At 51.5% G+C, this 21,503-nt stretch overlaps 8 protein-coding genes across 8 annotated transcripts; 6 read left to right on the forward strand and 2 right to left on the reverse strand.

The window, feature by feature from the left end:
• Nucleotides 1-36: 36 nt before the first annotated feature.
• Nucleotides 37-2,084, forward strand: BDV14DRAFT_46158 (putative MFS transporter). The gene is made up of 5 exons (XM_073776819.1): nucleotides 37-264; nucleotides 335-724; nucleotides 776-1,470; nucleotides 1,538-1,702; nucleotides 1,770-2,084. Exons 1-5 carry the CDS (start codon nucleotides 187-189, stop codon nucleotides 1,909-1,911), a joined length of 1,470 nt encoding a protein of 489 aa, XP_073633588.1. The 5' UTR covers nucleotides 37-186; the 3' UTR covers nucleotides 1,912-2,084.
• Nucleotides 2,085-2,146: 62 nt separating this feature from the next.
• On the forward strand, nucleotides 2,147-4,045 carry BDV14DRAFT_163664 (putative cell division protein kinase (Ctk1)). The gene is made up of 5 exons (XM_073767075.1): nucleotides 2,147-2,266; nucleotides 2,315-2,417; nucleotides 2,474-3,304; nucleotides 3,353-3,508; nucleotides 3,566-4,045. Exons 1-5 carry the CDS (start codon nucleotides 2,211-2,213, stop codon nucleotides 3,593-3,595), a joined length of 1,176 nt encoding a protein of 391 aa, XP_073633589.1. The 5' UTR covers nucleotides 2,147-2,210; the 3' UTR covers nucleotides 3,596-4,045.
• Nucleotides 4,046-4,840: 795 nt separating this feature from the next.
• BDV14DRAFT_195308 (uncharacterized protein) lies at nucleotides 4,841-6,137 on the forward strand (the record flags this gene model as incomplete). Its single annotated transcript, XM_073772147.1, has 3 exons — nucleotides 4,841-5,121; nucleotides 5,175-5,452; nucleotides 5,509-6,137. The coding sequence occupies 3 exons, from the start codon at nucleotides 4,841-4,843 to the stop codon at nucleotides 6,135-6,137; spliced, it is 1,188 nt and encodes a 395-aa protein (XP_073633590.1).
• A 2,835-nt stretch (nucleotides 6,138-8,972) lies between these two features.
• BDV14DRAFT_163668 (SH3 domain protein) lies at nucleotides 8,973-10,542 on the forward strand. Its single transcript, XM_073767076.1, has one exon. The coding sequence runs from the start codon at nucleotides 9,199-9,201 to the stop codon at nucleotides 9,964-9,966; it is 768 nt and encodes a 255-aa protein (XP_073633591.1). The 5' UTR covers nucleotides 8,973-9,198; the 3' UTR covers nucleotides 9,967-10,542.
• Nucleotides 10,543-10,615: 73 nt separating this feature from the next.
• BDV14DRAFT_46199 (uncharacterized protein) lies at nucleotides 10,616-14,240 on the forward strand. Its single transcript, XM_073776820.1, has 8 exons — nucleotides 10,616-10,859; nucleotides 10,956-11,048; nucleotides 11,114-11,199; nucleotides 11,273-11,982; nucleotides 12,029-12,381; nucleotides 12,434-12,513; nucleotides 12,561-12,666; nucleotides 12,723-14,240. Exons 1-8 carry the CDS (start codon nucleotides 10,824-10,826, stop codon nucleotides 13,848-13,850), a joined length of 2,592 nt encoding a protein of 863 aa, XP_073633592.1. The 5' UTR covers nucleotides 10,616-10,823; the 3' UTR covers nucleotides 13,851-14,240.
• Nucleotides 14,241-17,269: 3,029 nt separating this feature from the next.
• Nucleotides 17,270-18,725, forward strand: BDV14DRAFT_163676 (50S ribosomal protein L30e-like protein). Its single transcript, XM_073767077.1, has 2 exons — nucleotides 17,270-17,652; nucleotides 17,705-18,725. The coding sequence occupies exons 1-2, from the start codon at nucleotides 17,364-17,366 to the stop codon at nucleotides 18,085-18,087; spliced, it is 672 nt and encodes a 223-aa protein (XP_073633593.1). The 5' UTR covers nucleotides 17,270-17,363; the 3' UTR covers nucleotides 18,088-18,725.
• On the reverse strand, nucleotides 18,720-19,670 carry BDV14DRAFT_163677 (uncharacterized protein). Its single transcript, XM_073767078.1, has one exon. It carries the CDS (start codon nucleotides 19,564-19,566, stop codon nucleotides 18,814-18,816), a length of 753 nt encoding a protein of 250 aa, XP_073633594.1. The 5' UTR covers nucleotides 19,567-19,670; the 3' UTR covers nucleotides 18,720-18,813.
• Nucleotides 19,671-20,356: 686 nt separating this feature from the next.
• BDV14DRAFT_163678 (uncharacterized protein) lies at nucleotides 20,357-21,374 on the reverse strand. Its single transcript, XM_073767079.1, has 2 exons — nucleotides 20,776-21,374; nucleotides 20,357-20,724 (listed from the first exon to the last, which is right to left on the reverse strand). Exons 1-2 carry the CDS (start codon nucleotides 20,887-20,889, stop codon nucleotides 20,428-20,430), a joined length of 411 nt encoding a protein of 136 aa, XP_073633595.1. The 5' UTR covers nucleotides 20,890-21,374; the 3' UTR covers nucleotides 20,357-20,427.
• Nucleotides 21,375-21,503: the final 129 nt, after the last annotated feature.

The following is a 21,503-nucleotide window of genomic DNA, read 5'->3' on the forward strand; positions in this document are numbered from 1 at the left end:
CGAAGTCAGAAAGATGATTGTGGTGAGTGTGCGACCTGACTGGGAGTACCTCTACTAGCCTCTCACGTGGCTCTGGTATCGTCTCTCCTGCAGTCCTCACCTCCCCCCTATACTCACTGCCTGCTTCAAGCTTTTTACCCTGTCAACCCTACTGCATTCACCAGAACTTTTTCGCTTCTATCAAGTATGACAACAGAGCCAGCTTCAGAATCAGTGCCTGTCGGTGCTAAGGAGCCTGCGCCAGCACCTTCAGATCCCAATCTGGTAAGTGGTGGTTGGTTCTTGTGTATGGCATGGCTGCTCTTGAGCTAATCCACAATCTCAACTCCTTCAGGTTACCTGGGATGGACCCGAGGATCCAGAGCATCCCAAGAATTGGTCTAAATCTCGAAAATGGACGTCAATTATTCCCATGTCCCTATTCAACTTTCTCTCTTCTATGAGTTCTGCGACCATGGCGCCGGCTTTGACAAGCATCCATAACGATCTCGGCTTCTCATCAACAACTTTGAGCATTCTGTCGCTGACGATCTTTCTACTGGGCTCTGCATTCATACCTCTTCTTACTGCGCCTCTGTCCGAGGTTTTCGGCAGATCCTTTGTATTGCAGTCCATGAATCTGCTCTACATCCTCTTCAACACTCTGTGCGGCGCCGCGAACTCCCCGAATGAACTAATTGCATTCCGATTCCTTGCCGGCATTGGGGGTGCCGGTCCTTTTGCAGTAAGTTCTTTTGGATTTTGAAGCCAACTTATTAATCCTGAGGTCGTGTAGATAGGGAGCGGAATCAATGCCGATTTATTCAAGCCCCACGAACGAGGACAAGCCATTGCACTATTTACCTTGGCACCGTTGCTTGGTATAGTCATTGGTCCAATAGCTGGGGGTTTCCTCGTTCAGTATGTTAGCTGGCGCTGGTGCTTCTATGTTGTCTCGATCGTCGGAGGTGCAACCCAAATCCTAGGTTTGCCCTTCTTCCGTGAAACATACGCGCCTGTTCTACTTCAGCGACGCTGCAAGCGATTGAAGAAAAGCACCCAGAATCCCGCTTTATACACAGAACACGACAGGACTTCTCTGCCTCAGCTTCTTCGCGTGAGCTTGACTCGACCATTCAAGCTCCTTGGGACTCAGCTCGTGGTCCAAGTATGGAGTTTGTACTGTGCGTTCCTCTGGGGTATACTGTACCTCCTTATCGCTACTTATCCAGACGTGTGGACTGTCACCTACGGCGAATCCATCTCGATCGGCTCCCTAAACTATATCTCTCTTTTCGTTGGAATGGGTGTTGCCTCGCAGATTGGGACACGGTTGGCCGACAAGATTTACAGGAGGCTATGTGCTCAAAACGGTGGACGCGGACTTCCGGAGTACCGACTGCCTATTCTTGTTGTTGGGGCGCTCCTTATCCCCATAGGACTATTTTGGTATGGCTGGAGTGCTCGATCTGGTATTCACTGGATCATGCCGTTGGTTCTCACTTCTCTTCTTGATCGGTCGGGGGTAGGCTGATGCTGATGTCACATCCTCGTCTAGAAATATTGGAGCAGCTATATATAGCGCTGGGACCCTTGTCGAAGTGCTCTGCGTTACGGGATACATCATCGACACCTATCAAAAATATGCAGCCAGTGCAATGGCTGCCATATTCGTACTACGGAGTATCCTAGCAGTTGTCTTGCCTCTTGCCGCCCCGAGCTTGTAAGACAACTACGTCCTCGTCTCCGTAATTTAAAACCAGCAGCACGAGCTAACAGTTTTCTCCTAGATATGACAATCTTGGGTTCGATTGGGGCAATACCCTGCTTGCCTTGGTTTCGATCGCGATCGGCATTCCAGCTCCCATTCTGCTTTGGTACTATGGACCGGTTTTAAGACACCGCAGCCCATATGCTAGAGATGATGTTTAATCAAACTAGCTGGATATCGACTCACAACAGTCAGGACACTGCTCGAAATGCTGCGGATCAAAGCCTGCTAGTCCTCTGATTGTCACGATACAAACTTCTAGTCCGAAGATTCTATTCTGAAAATCATGGCTCAATATATAGACATTTATATCCTTCTTAATGTTATGTCGCTAGGACTTATCTTCAACTCACAACTACCTATATAGTAGTAATGTGGACCGAGCGTCAGGTGATCTACAAATTAGATTGTTTGTGGGTGTCGCCCCGCTAGACTTTTCTACCTTATTTTTGCCTCAGCCATGGATTGGAAGAAGACTCTTGGGTTCACAGATCGATTGAAAACAATACAGTCTCTGTAAGTGACTTCGGGGAGATGTAGGCGGCTTTCGTTGACCGTTGATAGGACCGCTGCGTACCAGCAAGGGTCATCATCGGATGCATTTACCGAAGCTCAGATCCAAGCAAGGAAGCTAGAAAGCGAGGCATATGAGCAGGCTGTTTCAAAAGTGCGCGATCCTCCTATATCTTGATTTTTTTTTAAAGAAACACTAACAACACCCAGGAAGAATATGATCTCCTCTGCCAGAAAGCAGTCGACGCAGCAGAGACCATCGCGTCAACGTCCCTCGAAACAGAGGTTGAAGACGACACAACCGGCAACGTCCCAGATGAAGCATCTGCATCTGGCGAATCCATCGGCCACTACAGAGACTGCATACCACATTTTGACGGTCTACACTCAGCAATCTACAAGTCGAAATCGCAGGACGGCACCCTCGTCGCATTAAAGATCACTATCCCTCATCTCCTAGAGCCACCGCACGATGCGCACCGCGAAGCCCAGCTATTGCGGGAATCGGCTAGCAAACATGTCATTCCGCTACTAGAAACATTCGAGCTCGACGGCGGCCGTTTTGTCATGGCGTTTCCTTACAAAAAGTACGACTTTGAGGCCCTCCTCCGCCGCGGCAGTTTATCAGCTTCACAGACAAGATCTATACTGCGCAACATGTTCAGTGCTCTATCCTCAATCCACGAAAAGGGTATAATTCACCGCGACATCAAACCGGCGAATATCCTCCTCGATTCACCGGCCGGACCAGCCTACCTAGCTGATTTCGGTATCGCCTGGCGCGAAAAGAGTATCGAGGCTGAACCTGCTGATAAGAAAATTACGGATGTCGGGACGACATGCTACCGGCCTCCAGAGGTGTTATTTGGGTATAATGGCTATGGCGCCGCACTTGATCTTTGGGCCGCGGGGTGCGTTGTTGCAGAGGCTATTGCCGTCGACCACAAGCAGCTTTTTGATGCGGGACCTGTTGGGAGTGACCTTTCGCTTATCCAGTCGATCTTTACGACGTTGGGAACGCCGGATGAGGAAGGGTGGCCGGTAAGCCTATATCCTTATTAGTTTTCGAATCCGTACTGATGAGAGCAGGAAACGGCTCACCTGCCAGACTGGGGAAAGATCGAGTTCTACAAGTACCCAGCGAAAAACTGGGACGAGATCCTCCAGGGTTCTTCCTCGAATGTTCGCGATCTCGTGAGTAAATTAGTTCGGTATGAAAGTGGACAGCGTCTTTCTGCTGTAGAGGTATGTCGATTACTCTTAATTTTGAACCCGCTGAACACAGGACTCATCGTATCGCAGGCTCTTCGGCATCCGTATCTCTCTAGCTGAGCGTGCTCAGTCAAGACAAAAAACCGTCTTCAACTGATACGCAGGAATCGGCCGTTTCATGCCCTTCAAGGCCGGACATCTTACCTACGGAACCCGATAGCTGCTGAACATGAGCTGCCAAAAACAAACTTGATGGTTCGCTGCGGATCAAATTGCAATATGCCGGTCAACACTGCTCGAACTACCAGTTACCTACGTTACATGAACTTTTGAAAATCCAGGTAGCTGGAGAGAAAGACTAAAGTACCTGCATATTGTTACACAGCTTCGTTTTTGTCGTGCCGGCTGCTGTGGCCGTGGCTGTGGCTGTGGCTGTTTTCACATTTGGCAAATGCAGAAAACCGCTTGTCACTTTAACTAGGTACCTACCTAACGACAATAGACACTCGGGGACTGAATAGTAAGGGTAACTTACACTTCTGTGAAAACATGCTGGTGCGTAGTTATTCTAGAGGAATTTTGGCTAGGGAATTGGCTATATCCCCGCCCACGGTATGGTACTTCGCGACAGGCTAGACAATATTCATATTTGTAAAGCAATTTGGGTAAGTAGGGGCCAGTCATGACCTATTACGTAGGTATACAGAGAAAGAAAGAGCCCTCATCGTTACAAATCTCAGTGAAGCACTTTTCACTCTGCCGTACTTTTTATTGCTCCTTTCCATGCTGCCAAGGGTTGCTAAACCCCTACCTAGTTGACTCCGACTCCGACTCCGTTCCCAATCTCATCCCATCCTCACCCTCCATTTTCTCAACATACTCATAGGTGCACTGAAAATGACCGGGCGTAGAAAACAACCTCCAAGGCGCTACGCATGCACGCGCTGCTCGCAACTAAAGGTCAAATGCGTTCCGTCCAGGACGGGCGAGGCGTGTCAGCGCTGCGCTAGGCTCGGGCATCCGTCTTGTGTTTTTCCGGCTGAGGTACGGGGGTGTCCTGATAGGACAATTACTCATAGCACGGGAAGCTCTACATCAATTGCTTCATCGAACAATGACGATGAGTGCGATAGCAAATTCTTCTTTCATCCGGCTGTTACTACTCAAAGAGCCGACGAGCTCTTATCAAAGTATCTCGTTTACAAGCAGCCGCAATTTCCTTTTGTTATTGTACTGCCTGGTACAACAGTCTCAGTGCTGCGAAGGAAATCACCCTTTCTCCTTTTGTGCATGCTCACAGCTAGCCTGGAAGATAACCCCAGTCTTCAAGATGAACTTGAGGCTCTTGTCAGGAAAGAGATCGCGATGCGTATCGTCGTGGGTATAAAGCGGGACATGGACATCCTGCAGGGTCTACTCGTGCATGCAGCTTGGTACCACTATCACTGGAGGACGTATCATACGCATGGGTATATGCTGCTTCAAATGGTGGTGATGGTTGTGGTAGATCTTGGGCTGGACAGGCAAGAAGGATTTAGGATGCGGGCGATTCCGGTGGATGGGAGCACCAACTGGACGAAGGAGGCGGGGTCTCAAAGCTCCGCTGAGCAACGAGCTTTACTAGGATGTTATTACCTGTGTTCGAGGTATATCTTTCTAGCCCTTGTTCTCAAAGAAGGGCGGCTGACAATTTATTCAGTTTGTCCCTATTTCGTCGACAGCTGCATATGCGCCATACGTCGTGGATTGACCGATGCGCCGAAGTACTGAAAAAACAATCGACATATCCCACGGATGCACGACTAAAACTTTTTGTCGATGTGCAATCACTAATGCACCAATGCCGGCTGTTGTTGGCTAATGACCGGCGGTGTTCGAATCAACCGGCGTCACCTATTTGGGAGCAAATTGCTGAGCTCATAGCAGAACAAGCGCAGGTGGAAGAGCTGTTCGATTCGTCCGGTGCCGAAAACAACTGTAAGCCCTGCGTCGACGAGCGACAGTTGTCCAACAGATGCTAATAAAAGCAACAGGGTCCTTGCGCATTGAGCTAGCAGGAGCTCGCGCACTCATACTAGGCCAGGCATTGGGAGGTCAACACCACGTTTTCGAGTTAGAAAGGGCGAATCAGCTCACAGGCCTTACAGCTTCGGCACATTATGCAATCGACACGTTTCTAGCGGCTCCATCCTCGTTGATCGTTCATCTTCCGGCTTCTGCGCATGCAACGACCTGGTTCTGCTTATTAGCATTGTCGAAGCTCGGTCTACTTTTTCAGACCAGAGGTGATCAAGCCATCAAAGTTGGATTGGACAACAAGAGCATCCATGACAAAGGAGCTGCTATCATGCAAAGGTTTCAGGACCTTGACCCTGGAGAGGAAGGCTTTTGGACAAGCTCCAGAAAGATAATCGCGAGTATGTTAGCATGGTTGAAGAAGGCCGGTGCCGATGCTCGGCCAAAGTCTGCGTCGACGGATATCCATACGCAGAATGACTGGTCTCCGGTAGGTTCTCCAGGGCAAGCTACAGCTATGGATGTCGAATTCTCATTGATGGATGCTTTGGATGCCGAATTGTGGCAGCAAATGCTCGACAACTTCACCTCGTTTGGGTCTGTGACTGTTCACGATGGTTTGAGCCTTGACCACCACCAGCTGTGATTTAACTGTGCGGCGAAGAGCATCAGGTTGAGAACGACCCGTCATTGATTGTCATTAGACTTGTGCAGCACAAAGTCTCGAATAATGCCTCGATTGGTCAGAACATAACCGGAACAGGCAGAAGTGTATCAGGGCATCGTTCGGGTTGAGATGATCCATTGCATCCGTGCCGTTTTAGGCTGAGACGTGCTGCATCAGTTGAGAAGCTTGTATCGCTGGCTCACCAACAATTGCCAGTCATTATTGCCCTTCAATGACGAACTAGAGAAACAATTCTGTTTCAGACTTCAAGGAAATTGTCGAACGAAGTCACGAACCTCGGATGGAGTGTGGCTGAGCCGTTGCACCCGAAGGAAAGACGGTCTGTTTCACGTCGGCCCTAAGTCGATGGAGTGACATCTTCCCTCATACAAGGCTGACCGGCACCACACAATTTGCGACTGAAATGAAGAAAAGGCCCATAATTCTCCGTAATAATTTCTGAATAAGATGACCGAATTGTCGCAATATTCTAACTCTCTCTGCTGTGAGTGAGGGAAACCGGCCCCGGGCGTGCTCAGTCGGAATGCTCGGAAGAGCACCATTCAGTGGCAGAAAGAAAGCACTAAGAATATACCATCTTATGACGCTGCATTAATCCGCCTGGGCATAAAGTTCGTTACCCCAGACGAATCAAATAGAGCGCAGGTGTTTCTCCTCTTTCTTGGATGTCTGAGCCACGGTTCGACCATCAGCGCAACCTTGGGCGATGGCGAATTACCCCTGATCCCTGAGTAAGTTCCGACAGCAACCTAGCAGCGGTTCTTCCAGGACTGTGAGTGGAACAGACAAGGAGATTTGTTTTTTGTGATGGATATGCCACCTCCAAAATTAGTGGACTTCTCGCGTGAGAATAAGAAATGAGCCCGCATAGCATGGAGAGCAGCTGCTGTCCCCTCGTGTCCCAGTGTTTACCATTCCATGACCAGGCACCGTATTTTTTCTGCAGCCAGTTGAAGCAGGCACGACCCTGAAATAGCGGGGCCTCCCACAGCCCATGCCCGGCAGTCCCACTCTTTGATTGGGTTCTCGATCGCAATCTCATTTCCCGTTGGTCCCCCAATTCTGAAATTTTGGTAATTATCCGTATCAGCGGCCTGGTCCGAGTCCCTCATCACAATAATCACTCACTCTCAGGCTGACTGCCATCACGGCCCTCTTCTCTCTCTCCTCCATCTCACTCTACCACACCCTTCCTTTCTCTCTCCCTCCCCGATTCGCAGGGTCCCTGCGTCTCTTTCTTTCGTTCTATTACCCTCGTTTTGAATTCTCGCGGCCTGGAAGCTCGTTGTCATTCTTTTCATCACCTCCGGTTGGTGTCCAGCCATCACCGAGCACGAGTATACGCATACCTTCCGTTCTTTTCCAACCTCACATTCCTTAACGCGCTTGCGCCCTTTTCGCTTCTAAACGCGCTCGATCGCTTTTAGCAATACGACCCTGAGGGCGTCCGCGATATCTACCAACCTCGCCGTTCAATCGATTTGTCTTCGGAGCGCACCTAATTGAACAAACCCCACGAGTGCGATTTCCTAGTCATACTCTCAACCCGACCGGCTCAACACCGCCAAGAATATATGCCTCTTATTTGACTACCCGAATCGACGAATAGCTGGGAGGACGTGGTATTCTCCACGAAGTAAACACAATGGTTCACGCACACCACCATGACCACAAAGCCCGCCTTCAGGCGCGCGATCCTGAGCCTGATGGAGTCACCGTTTATGTTACCGCAGAACCGACTTTTACAGGCGCAATAGATGGATATTCGACTGCAGGCCAGGATGACGAAACAGAAAACACTGCTACCGCTACCGCTACAAAGACGAACAATGTTGGAGTTGGTGCGCCAGTTCGGCCAACCAAAACAAGCACAGAAGAGGAGGAGACGGCCACTGCTACACAAACAAAGACACAGACAGCAGACGACGATGATGAGACTACCACTACGGAGGAGCCGACTCACACGACGACCCAAACCGTCGAGCCTACCGAGGATCCCACGACCACTACTGCGGATGCGGCCACCACTACCTCTGACGCTAACTCGGATGCCGATACTACTTCGACTACTCACACCACCTTGGCCACACTCACGTCTAGTGCCACCGACGCCGATGGAAGTGCTACTTCCACCTACATTGCAGATCAAACCACCGCTACGGGCTCCGACTCGGCTGCGACTGTGGACTCAAGCTCCGCTGGTCTCAGCGGTGGCGCAAAAGCAGGAATTGCAATTGGTGTTGTTCTTGGTGTTGGAGCACTCGCTGGTTTGATATTTTTCTTCATCTGGAAGAAGAAGAAGCAGCAGCAAGGACAGGGGGTTGAAGACACCGATGCACCCAACGAGAAATCCTATCCCGCTTACAACCCACCGCAACCTCAAGCACCACCACCGCCAATGGCTCAAGCCGAGCCTCCTCAGCTCAACGTTCGCCCCGTTACTCAATTTGCTCCCGACTTGACTCCCATTCAAGGTGGTATCACGCCAACATCCGCAGTCAGCGCCGGTGTGGCTCTTGGTTCAGCTGCTGCTGCTGCCGGCTCGCGCAACCTCACTGGCAACTCTCCGCCTCAGACTCCGCAATCTGGCGTTAGCGGTCGGAACCCCTTTGGCGATCCAGTCAATCCATTTGGTACCCAGGCAGAAGTTGCTTCTGTTGTTTCTGCTCAAGAGCGACCTTCTACGTCCGGAACCCAAGGAGAAGTTATGTCTCCAGTCTCTCCTGGGACCTCAGTCTCTCCTTCTGCTCCCGCTCCTGGCCCTATCCCTGGATCTGAAACCGGAACTGCTGCAGCTGCAGCTGCAGCTGCAGCTGCCGCTGTGGCCGGGGCCGGGGCCGCTGTTGGTGCTGCCACTGCTGCTCGAAGTGCTGAAAAGGATGAGTCTAGTCGCCCTGGAAGCTCTGACTCTGACGCCTCCTCGATCCCTGCGCCTACTGCTCCCAACTCAAAAGTTGTAGACCCAGCTGTGGCCCCAATTGGTGCCGCTTCTCCCTCTGGCCCCAATTCTGCAACGCCAATGAACGTCCATCGTGTGCAGTTAGACTTTGCTCCTTCCATGGAGGATGAGTTGGAACTTCGTGGGGGTCAGCTGGTGAGACTTCTGCATGAGTATGACGACGGCTGGGCTCTCTGTGTTCGACTTGACCGTTCGCAGCAAGGTGTCGTTCCTCGCTCGTGCCTATCTGCTCGTCCAGTGAAGCCTAGGGCAAGACCACCTCCTGGAGCTGGTCCCGGTCCAGTTCCACGTGGTCCCCCGGGAGGCCCAGGCGCGCCAATGATGGGACCACCCGGCCATGGGCCGCAATCTCCCCGCTTCTATCCTGGAGATGGCGGCAGACCTGCTTCCCCTTCTTCGCGTCCTAGATCTCCTGCACAAGGCCCTTACGGGCCCCCGCCTCCGCATGCTCAGCCTCAACGCCCAATGTCTCCAGCCCAGTTTCCAGCAGTTCCCAGATCACATTCGCCGGCTGGACCTCGTCAACCACCGCCACGTTCAATGAGCCCCGGACCCTATGGACCTCCCGGCATGCGGAGACCACAGATGCCGGCTGCCAACCAGCGACAACGTAGCAACAGCACCGGTGCTCCTCTCCAAAACCCTCGTACGGCTCCCGGACTTGGTTCAAGCCCTCTAGCCGGGCCGATTGCACCACCGCCAGCAAGCGCCCTCCCCGCAATCCCTACAAACGCCGGCCCTGCGCCTGCTTCAACTGCGACCCCCGCGCCCTCTCCCGCTCCAGCAGCGGCGCCTGCGCCTGCGCCTGCTTCCAGAAACGACAACTAAACAATCTGATGGTGATCAATCATTTCGCAGAAAACAATCCCCTGAGATCGGGCTAGCCAACTCTTACGTGTGCATCAAGATTTCACATCTCATGCGCCTGAAGCCTCGAATTTCGACCACTTTTTACTTCGCTTCTTCAGCCAGTCCAGTATTTGGTCTCTCTTCACGTTTTTTTTTTTTTTCCACTTCCCTGATGCATCATCCACGCCTCCCCTGTTGAACGAACTTCGATGTAACAAACTCTCGTACCTCCCTTCCAGAAAGAAGGTTGTGAGCATATGCCCAGTCAACGGGATATACCCCTATTTGTAAGATTTTTGTACGGGATTACATTTACAGTTGCATTTTCTATCTGTGATCATTGTGGCTCTATACAGCCCAGTTGAGTATTTTGTCATATTGTCTAGTCTCTATGCTTTGGGCCTGTACTATAGCTGGTCATTAACATTGCTGATTTCTTAAGACCGAAAATACTGTAACGCTTTGCGTCTAGAAATAGAAAACAAGAATTGGTGCAACAAGTTGAAACAAGGAAGTAAGGAAACAGACGTGCAAGCAGTTGTCAGGGTAATCTTCACGGGTGACGGCCGAGGTCATACAACCCACATCGGGTTTAGCGCGGTCTCTCGAATCGGACCCTCCGTGCTTAGTCATGTCTCCCCGTACTCAGGCGACTCCGGAGTCCGTCGTCATCACCGTCCGCTTCCGTACATTCCAACGCGCAAAACATCTGCCTTGTCGCCCCATTCCTTCCATTATCCCACTCGACCCAATCGCTTCATACTCGCTTGCTCTGCTGGCGCCCTATTATGCGCCTCTCCGGCGGCCGCCTCCCCCGCTGTGAACTGTGAGAAGCAATGGATCTCTCCCGACAGGAGTATCCAGCCTTGCTGGTATGGCAACCCAATACAGCCGTGCCGGCCTTCCCGCTTGCTTCGTCTCAACACTCGACCGTTATATGTTATGACAACCTTCTCACTCGCTTTTAGGCCTCTTTACAACCAAACCAGGCCGCCACTGTACTGGTCGATCGCATTCGTGTCATCAATAAGGTCAATACGGACATCGCAGATTGGCTGCAGGTGAGTCTCTACGCCTCGGCGCCACCAATTGGGATTGCGACGGTCTAAATTGTTTGTCGCTCTAGGAACGCCGCCGCGTCGAAGAAGCTTATGTGCAGGGCCTCCGAAAGCTTGCCCACCGGCCTCAATTGGACAATGCGGTTGCTTTAGGGTACGCTGACTCCACCTGCATTCCTTGTCCTCATGGACTTGGTGGCATGATTGATGTTGAGATGAATCTATAGGATTTTTCAAATACCCTGGCAGCGCATTGTGAACTCGGTCGAGACGGTCGCTACATCGCATGAGACGTTCGCGCACAAGATCGAGGAGGATGTCGAGCGGCCATTGAGGGAATACAACACCAAGAACAAGGAGCTAGCTTCGATGCCTGGCGTTCAAAACGACCTCACAGCTCTAGCAAAGAACTTGGAAAAGTCGCAAAAGACTGTCGAAAAGGCCAAGGAGAAGGGCCCCAAGGGTGCGGACAAGCTAGCTGCCGCCGTTACTACCGCGCACGAGGTTAGCCAGCAATGGGAATCGCGCGCGCCTTTTGTCTTCGAGCAGCTCCAGGCGGCGGATGAAGGCCGACTCAACCACCTTCGTGATGTCCTGACGCAATTGGAGACCCATGAGTCTGATCAGATTGAGCGCTCTCGGCAAGCCGCGGAGAGTTGCTTGAACGTTCTGCTGAATGTGGAGACGGCGGATGAGATCAAGACGTTCGCTGCGAAGATCAATGGCGGTCGCCCAGTTGCGCCACTTCGCAGGCCAACGTCGCCCGGTCCAGAAGCCCAGACGCCAGCTCCTGCTCCTGCTCCTGCTGCTGCTGCTGCTGCCCCTGTTGCTGCATCGCCTACTCCGGAACCTCCGCTGCCACCTCCGCCTCGTGTCACAGATGATGCTGCCAGCCATCGCTCTGCCAGCTCAGGCCGCGCCAGACAACCACCACCAAGTGAGACAACATTGTCCCCTATTTAAAGTAAAGACTAACTGAGTAGTTCCCGAACCCCGGCATGGTACTCCCTTCGGCGGTCTTAGACGACTTGGCACGGTCATGAATAGAAGAAAGAGCGTTGCTCTACCCGGAGGCCCGTCGGAGAAGAAGTTCCGCAGCCCATTCTCCTTCAAGAGGGGTGATAGTCAGGAGATTCCGGAGGATCCTCGACCTGAGCGTCCGGACACTGGTGTTACTTCTCAAGGAAGCTATAGCGAAGCCACCCGTCTCCCAAGCGAGTCTCATGAACGGCAGAGCCGCGATCGCTTCTCACCTAGCCCGCCACCTCAAGGGCCATCCGAGACTGTGAATGGATTTGCAACTCAGGAGAACTCGGCTGCAGCAGTGGCAAATGAGGTGGGTTTCTTCAAGCTCTTTGTAGCTGAAGATATACTAACACTTCAACCAGCCACGAGTGGACTCGGAAGGATTCACTGAACGACCGCAAACTATTGATGAGATTACATTGGCTCAGCGTGAGGCCGCTGGGTAAGTACTCTGCACGCCATGGCGCACCACGAGCTAATTGGTGGTAGATTGGAGGACTCTGGCCTGAACCTGACGATCAGAGATCAGCCAATCCATGAGGACGAGAATCAAGCCAAGCAGGCGATGAACGATATGGCTAGTCAGCTGCGACTGGTACGTCCCAATCTTTACCTTGAATTATTGATCAACATGGATCTAACAATTTGTAGCAAGCGCAACAAAGTGGAATCCGGCGAAACGCGGGCACCATCCGTGGTCGTCGCGACGTCCGCAACACTGTCTTCATCCCCAACACGCCACCACAGGTCCATGCTACTCCAACTCTAGCCGCGACTCAGGACGTTTCCGAGCCTACCTCCCCAGCCTCGCCGGCAAGACATGCAGCTTCGCTCAGTAACGCCACTACGGACGAACATGCAATGTCAGACACCACTTCAATACGCTCATCACATACATTACACAGCATCTCTGGCCCTGTAGCGCACCCTGAACTTCACGAGACCGGGCTAAATGCATCCATCATCGAAACGGTCAACGCTTGGTTTTCTGAAGGCGCAGTCACAAAGTCATTTGTTGTCGGTGAACTCGCCCTGGCATACAATGCTACATCAGGAATCCCATCAGACAAGATTCGAGTCCGCCTGAACAACTTCCCAGTCCTCGAAAAAGTCGCCGCAAACCCGAACTTCATCCATGAGATCCAAGAGCAATCAGAGGACAAGCGAGGCGAATACGACGTCGTCCTCGCCAGCATCGCCCGCCCAACACCAACAGTAGGCTTCAAATATCAAGTCCACATCAACCCAGAAGACACATCCGCCTTCTGCCCCGTCATCTTCAAGCCAGCCTGGAACATGGAAGAATTCCAAGCAAGCGTCATCATCTTCTACTCCCTCAACCCCTCCTTTGCATCCTCCGTCTCCGCCAACTCAATCACGCTCTCGAACCTCGTCCTCACGGTTAATCTCGATACCTCGCCGCAGGAAGATAAGGAGGTTGCCGTCGCTACCAACGCAGTCATGTACCCTAACAACGGCGCCGCCTTCCGCCGTAAACAGTCTGCTGTTACCTGGAAGATTCCCGAGTTCGAAGTTACGGCTGGGTCTGAGGGTAAATTACTCGTGCGGTTCTCGACGGCAAATAGTTGGCCACAGAAGGGCAAGGTCGAGACTAAGTTTGAGGTGAGGACGCCTGATGCCGGTTCAAGACTGGGGATCAGTGCTGCGTCTAAGTCTGGTGGACCTGACCCGTTCGCGGACGAGGACATTACCCCTGTACAATGGGGTGATGTCCCTACGACGCGCAAGCTGGCTGTCGGGAAGTACGTCTCTTCCTGATTATGATATCTCACGTCGAATCTTTCAGTTCACTCGAGTTTTTTTGCTTCGCGTGGATCGACTTGACTTGACTTGACATCCAGGTCGATCCGCGGTTAGTTTGGTACATATAACCCATGCAGTTTTGTACGAACACAGCTTATTTAACCAACCCTACCACCTCCTCTCGCTTTTTCTATGTATCTCTTGCTCCTATGTTGTACATTGCCCTGCCCTGCCTACCTATCTTCTTCGTGCCTTTTACCCCATAACTAGCATCTTTGTTTGTTTTTTCTGTCTGTTATTCTTGGCTCTTGGCTCTTAACTCTTGACTCTTGACTCTATATCTATAATGTTCTCCACGCTTGTGAATAGCAATCTGTAAATAAAGAGTAAATTGTTGTTGTGGTGTATTTGGGTTTCGAGGTGTAGCTTGTAGTCCCGGAGTCGATATATATTTATTCAACCTATATCGTGCCGCTCAGTGGTAACCTACGCAAGCATATGGACTTCTCAATCCCCTCCTTATTGAACCCATCTTATAGACAGGATACACCGCTTATAACTACTAGTTAATTCAATAATCTAACTAGAAAAGGCTATGTGCCGGGATATCAATTCAATGACCGCGCCGAACAGGTTCACATCCACCAGTCAACGATCTACAAAGCAAAGAAGATATCATACATATTGACAAAGAGAAAGAAAGAAAGTACTCGCAATCCACCAGCATACAGCATACAGCATATATAGACAATATAATCAGAATAAAAGAAAATGCTCGAGAGCGAAAGAAAGACTCTAAACCCTCATAGCCCTCGTCGTCTTATCATAAAAGTCCAGCGTCATCGCCGCCAAAAAGCAAGGAATGTCTTTGCGCTCCTCAACCCAGAACTTAATTAGGTGCTTGATCTCCATCGCAAAGAGGGAATTCGGTCCACCGGAGATCTTCATGGTTCCGTTTTCGCCATCAAAGATAATACTGTTCTCCTCGTCATTTCCCATACTACCTGGCCCGCGTGCGTCGCTTGACGCACTTGGGTCGCCATGCCGGTACGCAGACGAAAGATGGAACATGGACGTTACGCGGACGCGGCCGTTAGGCAGGAAATCGAGTTTGAAACCTAACAGGGAAGCGACGGCCTCGCGGAACTCGGAGGATTTGGCGGTCCAGATCTCCTTGAGGCGGCGCATGCGCTTTTCTTTGTCTGCGACTGAGCGTTCCATGTCCTGGACTTCGAGCTTGGTTGCTTCGAGCGTGGAGAGGGGGACTGTTTTGACGGATTGGTGGTGGCCCTGGAGTTGGGCGAGGAGGTCGTGGTTTTCGTTTTTGAGGGTCGTGATGGTGGACAGTTTGAGGTTTTCGAATTGCGCGGTTGGGTTGTCGCGGAGTTCGAGGACACGGGTGCGCGATTTGGCCTTGTAGTGCTTTAGTTGGGCCTTTGTGGCTTCGAATTCTTTGCGCAGGAGGGCTATATTTTGTTCGGATTTGGAAAGGGATTCTTGTAGTTTGCGGTTTTTGCGGGATAGGACTGATAGACGCTCGGTTTCTGCGTCACTTTCTGCTGGGGATAGAGGGCGTTTGACTCCTCTCGGCTGCGCATCGTCTTGCTGGGAAGCTTCACGCTTGGAGAGTTCCTCGTGAGCCTTGGCTAGCTCCTGTCGGTACTCGTCAATCATCTTCTCGAGATTGGCGATTTGCTCGGCCTTCTGGGCATCGAACTGGCCCTGCGCTGCATTCATCGTCTCCTCCTCCGTGTCGAAGGTCTTCAGCTGTGCACGGAGGTATTCCACCTCCTTCTGCGCAAGAGCTCGCTGTCTCTCAAGTCGGGCTTTAGCACGGCTCTCTGCCACAGCACCTCCGGCTGCTGCTCCAGCAGCACGAAGCTTCTCCATCTCTTGCTTCAGGTTTGACCGCTCTTTCTCTAGGCTTTGTATCAGTTCGTCCTTTTCTAAGAACTGCGCTTCGACACTTCCTAGCTTATCAATAGCATCGGCCTTTTCGATCTGCTCTCTAACCAAAGCCTTGACGATGGCTTCAGGCGAATCATACTCCGCGGGCTGGTCGTTATCCTGTAACAAACTGTACCATGACTGTCGCTCGTCTTCCAGGACTTGTTTCTGAATTTGAACGGTCCCCAGCTCGGCTTCAACTCCCTTCATCAGCTGGAGTTGGTTTTCCAGTGACTTCTTCTGCTCCTCTACCACCTCAACATTCTTCGAGACCTTCCGCAAATGCCGTAACTCTGCGTTTTGCTCTCTGTTTGTAGTCTCCAGGTTCCTAATATGAGTGACCTGATCGGAGAGCTCTCGCTTGAGGACAGCCAGCGTTTCCGCGTCGCTCCCATCAGACTTAAGCCGAATATTCTCCGCTTCCAGATCCGCAATATTTGACTCCCGCTCGAGAATCTTGTCTTGTGCCAACTGCGCCTCATTTCTAGCATTTTCCAGGTCCCGATGTAATTCCTCGAGCGTTGTTTGAAGTGATGATCGAATAGTTTCCAGCTCGTTGATCTGATACTTTGACTGTCTTTCTTGATCGAGGCACTGCTGCTCATTATCCGCCATCTCTTCCTTCAACGCCTGATTCTGATCTTGAAGACTGCGGACTTTCCGCTCGAGTTCGACCTTCGCATTGAGTCCATCTTCTTGTGCTTCTCGTAGTTCTTTGGCGAGTGCTTCGGTTTTGTGGTTCGCGCGATTGTTGGACGTTTCGGCGGCCTAACACGTCAGCATGGCGAAATAATTGGATGCGAAAGAGACTCACCTGCGCTTTTCGAAAGTCTGCGTCTGCTCGTGATTGAAGTTCTCGAACTTCCTTCTCATGGCGCAGGGCCATCAAATCGCGCTCTTGCTTCGAGTTCTCGAGTTCATATCTCAGGGTGTTGACCTGTACTCGCAGTTCATCCTTTTCCGGGTCTATTCAATGTTATTATCGAGTCGCGCTTCACAGACGATACCACATACCAGACTTCGGAGGGCCAGAGTTGCGGGAGATGCGGAATGATTGTCGCAGAACGCTGGGGGCCGGTGGGATTGACAAGGGAGATTCGGCCCTACGAGGGGACCCCATCGAGGGGTTCGGGCTCCTGCTTGAATTCATCTGGGGAATTAGCTTGTTGTTCGTCACGCGGGTTGTCGCAGACACAACTCACCATATCTCTGCTAGTCGAGTAACGAATTGCGCAGCAATTCAATTACACATGTATCATGTACGTCCGGACATCGATCAGAAATAGGACTTGATGATCAAACGACAAAGGCGACAACAAAAGACCGCGTGAATGGCCGAGCAACTTCATTGTTTGGGAGCTTTGGAACGAGGCCTCCGGTTTAGTACGTGCTGAGTCATCAAGTCCCCGACCGCCCGCAAGAGCTTGCATTCCATAATAGGACTAGCGTCAAAATTTTGAAATAATTTCGAATTTTGACTATCAACGGTTCCTCTCACAACGACTCCGTCCATTTGCGCCGACCCCATTACCACTTCACCACCTTTACGACTCGAGCTTTTGAGCGCCGAATTAAGCGAAAATGGCCAAGGACAAGTCTGAGAAGAAGGACAAGCACGAGAAGAAGGAGAAGAGATCGGAGAAGGACGGCGTTTCCAAGAGCAAGAAGGACAAGAAGGATAAGAAGGACAAGACAGCCCTTGCCGATGCTGTTTTGAAGGGAATTGAGTCCGAGGTCGCTGCTGCTCCTGTCAACGGAGATGTCGCCGCCGCTGAGATTGAAGCCCGTCCCGTCGGTGCTCTCGTACCATTCGCCAGGCCTCTGCTCGAGGACAAGCAGGCCAAGAAGGCCTTGAAGAGCGTGAAGAAAGGTATGCTCTCTATAAAAATTGGCCCGTTGATCCAATCTAATCAAATCCACAGCTGCTGTCAACAAGTGCCTTAAGCGCGGTGTCAAGGAAGTTGTCAAGGCTCTCCGAAAGTCGCCCATTCCCGCCCCTAACGAGAAAATCTCTATTCCTAACGGTGTTGTCGTCCTCGCCGCCGATATCTCCCCCATGGATGTCATCTCTCACATTCCTGTTCTCTGCGAGGACCACGGCATTCCCTACATCTTCGTCACATCCCGAGCTGAACTCGGAAACGCCGCCGCGACGAAGCGCCCCACAAGTGTTACAATGGTTGTCCCCAAGTCCGCGGCCAAGGGCAAGAAGAAGGATGCCGACGATGACGACGAGGACTTCAGCAAGGTGTTCGAGGAATTGGCCAAGCTCGCTCAGAAGGAGCTCACGTCGGTGAACCTGTAAAGTTGTCAGCTGGATGCCTGACTCGAAGCAGTACATCGTCTTTCCCATTTCTCTCTGTTATTCTTAATTTACGGCTTATTCTTGCGTCTTGCCAATTTCCACGACTGTACATTTCCGCTCTTTGTTTGACAAGACAGCGCATGTCTTTGGGGTCTGGCCTTCGGACGTGTCCATCTGGGTTGTTCGTTTATGATTATTATTTGCAAACTCCGGCGTTCTCGATTGGTGTATGAAAAGGCAGGAAGTATCAAAATAACATGGCATGATGCTGATTAAAGATCTGCGTATCTGACGGCTCTCGTAGTTCGGACATGATTTTGGATTTATTCACTGTCTATTAGGGACACCTCGAGTCTAAGAGTGGTGATTGGAAATTCTGAACCACTGCGAATAATTGGGAAGGAGCGATGGAAAAGGCCTCTCGCACTTGCCGTCCGAATTGTGACCGACTCCGCCATTCAGGAAGGAGCAACCCATTCGTTGCACCTGCCTTTCTTGGGATTGAGAGAGAGCACGACTTTTGGAAGGAGCGACCCAACTCAGTACATATGCCCAGTATGAAAGGAGCGGCTGTATGACTGCCAAGACACGTTCGATCATTTTTACCTACATTTCGATCTACGAGAAGTATAGCCAGTTTTGATATTTTGATTCATATAATTTCATTCATATAATGTACAAGTCGTAGTTCGTCAAGAGAAATCAAAGAGAAACCGGAAACCGAAATTAAGCACGCTGGTCACTGCTCAAAGGAGTGAACCAAGTGCTGTCACCGGTGCCCTTCTGCGCCGGCGCAGCAGCAGCAGCAACAGTCTCGGCCTCCCGACGCTGGAACTTCTGCTCAGCAAGACGACCGGGGTCCTCCTTGGATCCGATCTCCGAGTTGAAGGAAGCGTTGTACTTGGGATCGCTGGGGAACGAACCATCACTGCCCTGGCCAGCAGCGGCAGCGTAGTTCTGGGTCTGGGTCTGCTCGCGTTGCGCGGCGGTCGCGCTACGGGTCTGGCGCTGGCTTCCACTAGCGGGGGCTTGTTGGCGCTGAGAGGAGGCAGGCTGCTCGAGCTTCTCAGAGGCAGGGTACTCCTTGTTCAGGCCGAGTTCCTTCTTAGCGGCCGTGGAGCCGCCGACGTAGCCGGTCTCTGGGACATGGGCGCCTGGGTAGTCGGCTTGGCCGCCGAGGGAGTCAGGGTAGCGGGATTGAGCGTCTGGGTTGCCGCGCTCGCGGGCGGAGGAGGATGAGGGGAGCTTGGAGGCGGCGGATGTGTCAGTTGTGTTGGTGGTTGTGTTCTGGGAGGTAGCGCCCATGGGCTGGGCGCCGCGGTTCTCAGCGAAGGCACCGCCGCTGGAGACGGACTCAGCAGCGAGAGAGTCCTTCACGACGGGGCCGGAGGGCTCTTCAATGCGCTGGTTGGAGGCAGGGTCGGTGGTGACCTTAACGCCGCCAGCGGGTTGGCCGATGGGAGTTCCTTGGAGATCCATTGTGATATGTGTATGTGGTGGTATGTGGTGAGGAGAGTAGTAAAGAGACTTTTGGGTATTAAGATATATAGTGTAGATGCTTTTAAACTTGAGAGACTGAATAGATTAATGGTTCTCAATCCCAGCGTACCAAAGGGTGAGCTATATAGCATTGCACGCTCGATCAGTTCACCATTGTGATGTCACTCTGACGGGCTGATTAGGGCTTACTCATGGGTCAGCGAACGACAGGTACGTCAATTGGAGACTCTGATAGAGTCTTCCAGACGCTCGATGCAGTTATTGTGACGCAGTCTGGCCAGATCACACCCAGGATCCCTGTGGATAACGAGTCGTGCTCAGTGGCCGGGCTTTGATGCCTCTTGATGCAATGCTGGGGCGCGATAGGCATGCTTTGACGTCACATCCCAGCTCTCCTCACCAACCCGGCTGTTCGAGACTTGCGGAGTATTCCGTTGCGGTGAGGGGCTTGCTACTCTCTACTATATAGCTTATGATGACTATGAATGATCAGTTATACAGTGTCGTTGTAGATCTTGCATTGTGAAATCGTGATGCTATAGTAGGCGGGACGATGTAGTCTCCTGCCGTACTATGTAGTGCACGAACGGCCGGGGCCGGAATGCCGGATGGACCCTGACTCGAAAATAGACGCTACTGAAAGCACTAAAACAACTTTATCGAAGGTCCAAGGGTCAAAACTATTCAAACATTTGAAACCAAAGCTTATGTGGTTTACCGAGTCTAGGCCAGGTCTACGTTGGAAAGTATACAGAGCAATGGACAGAAATAGTTTGTTTGAACTTTCAATTATGGCTTCGTCGTATCACATAGCTATATTACATGCAAGAAATAAATCTTTTACCGAGCAAGAGCGTCCTTGGGCAGGTCCCCGCGCCCAACGTTGCTGGTCGGCTGTGTGTTGCGCTTCGTCTCTGATCCGTCCTCACGGACGCTGCTGGATGCTGTGGCGGGTCCCCGCAGGGCAGAGTCGTTGTCACCGGAGATGGGAGCCTCAATACCACCAGAGCCGACGTTGACGGTTCGCTGGTCGGCGGAGTTCCAATCGCTGGCGACGGGGGGCTGGTCGGGGAGAGGGAGGTTGGACTTGGTGTTTTCGATATCGGCCTTCTTGTCTGTGTTCTGGTCGATGATTGACTGGTGCTGTTAGCTGGGTTCTGGCTGCTAGTAGATGAGGCTGAATCGTACCTTCATAGCAGAGACGTTGGAGTCCTTGGGAGTGTTTCCATGGCCAGCATGGGAAGCGTGGGACTCAGGCTTGCGGATGTCCTGGGTGGTGGTGTGGAAAGTGCTGTCAGACATGATGGTGTTTGTGATGTGTTGTAGAGATTGTAGAGTTATAGTTTCACAGAAGAGGATTGTTCTTTAAAGACTTGTTATTCGTGATTCTGAAGAACAGAAGACATGAAGTCGTTGACTCGAACTTATAGCTGAAGAGGAGTCTGGCATCCAATGATGTTCATCACCATGACGTTATGACAGGCTCGAGAACCATGTCGCGGACAAGGCGGCGGTGGAACCGAAAAGCCAACATACGTAAATCATTCGAAGAAAGAAGAATCTTCTCTATCAGATTTCCCTTGACACAGTGACTGCAACCAGGCCATTCCAGGGGTCATTCTCAGCTTGACCGCTACCGGTACGTCATATGGCATACTCTTTCGCAGCACTCCGCTCCGTAGCTGGGCATAATGACAGCTTTACCTGTCTATCACTATACAGATGATGAAAAAGAACAAGTCGCGTGGGCTATTACCAGATTGGCCATCATAAGCAGTACTGTCAGGACACTTGTGCTCCGTTGTTTCATCACGATCCCGGGTACGGCATACTGTTCGAACAAAAGGGCAATAACGTTTTTTTGTGTAAGCGCTAGTATTCTGCCAGCAGAAAGAACTTGATTACGTATGTACATA

This window comes from Aspergillus stella-maris (assembly GCF_047715825.1).
Source record: "Aspergillus stella-maris strain CBS 113639 unplaced genomic scaffold BDV14scaffold_2, whole genome shotgun sequence".
NCBI lineage: Eukaryota > Fungi > Ascomycota > Eurotiomycetes > Eurotiales > Aspergillaceae > Aspergillus > Aspergillus stella-maris.

Coding starts and splice junctions, on each gene's coding strand:
- BDV14DRAFT_46158 (XM_073776819.1), top strand. CDS start 187: ATGACAACAGAGCCAGCTTCAGAATCAGTGCCTGTCGGTGCTAAGGAG. Junction 265..334: donor CACCTTCAGATCCCAATCTG/GTAAGTGGTGGT, acceptor CAACTCCTTCAG/GTTACCTGGGATGGACCCGA. Junction 1,471..1,537: donor GGTATTCACTGGATCATGCC/GTTGGTTCTCAC, acceptor ATCCTCGTCTAG/AAATATTGGAGCAGCTATAT.
- BDV14DRAFT_163664 (XM_073767075.1), top strand. CDS start 2,211: ATGGATTGGAAGAAGACTCTTGGGTTCACAGATCGATTGAAAACAATA. Junction 2,418..2,473: donor ATGAGCAGGCTGTTTCAAAA/GTGCGCGATCCT, acceptor AACAACACCCAG/GAAGAATATGATCTCCTCTG. Junction 3,305..3,352: donor CGGATGAGGAAGGGTGGCCG/GTAAGCCTATAT, acceptor TGATGAGAGCAG/GAAACGGCTCACCTGCCAGA.
- BDV14DRAFT_163668 (XM_073767076.1), top strand. CDS start 9,199: ATGAACGTCCATCGTGTGCAGTTAGACTTTGCTCCTTCCATGGAGGAT.
- BDV14DRAFT_46199 (XM_073776820.1), top strand. CDS start 10,824: ATGGATCTCTCCCGACAGGAGTATCCAGCCTTGCTG. Junction 10,860..10,955: donor AGGAGTATCCAGCCTTGCTG/GTATGGCAACCC, acceptor ACTCGCTTTTAG/GCCTCTTTACAACCAAACCA. Junction 12,514..12,560: donor GCTCAGCGTGAGGCCGCTGG/GTAAGTACTCTG, acceptor AATTGGTGGTAG/ATTGGAGGACTCTGGCCTGA.
- BDV14DRAFT_163676 (XM_073767077.1), top strand. CDS start 17,364: ATGGCCAAGGACAAGTCTGAGAAGAAGGACAAGCACGAGAAGAAGGAG. Junction 17,653..17,704: donor CTTGAAGAGCGTGAAGAAAG/GTATGCTCTCTA, acceptor TCAAATCCACAG/CTGCTGTCAACAAGTGCCTT.
- BDV14DRAFT_163677 (XM_073767078.1), bottom strand. CDS start 19,566: ATGGATCTCCAAGGAACTCCCATCGGCCAACCCGCTGGCGGCGTTAAG.
- BDV14DRAFT_163678 (XM_073767079.1), bottom strand. CDS start 20,889: ATGTCTGACAGCACTTTCCACACCACCACCCAGGACATCCGCAAGCCT. Junction 20,725..20,775: donor CCAACGTCTCTGCTATGAAG/GTACGATTCAGC, acceptor TAACAGCACCAG/TCAATCATCGACCAGAACAC.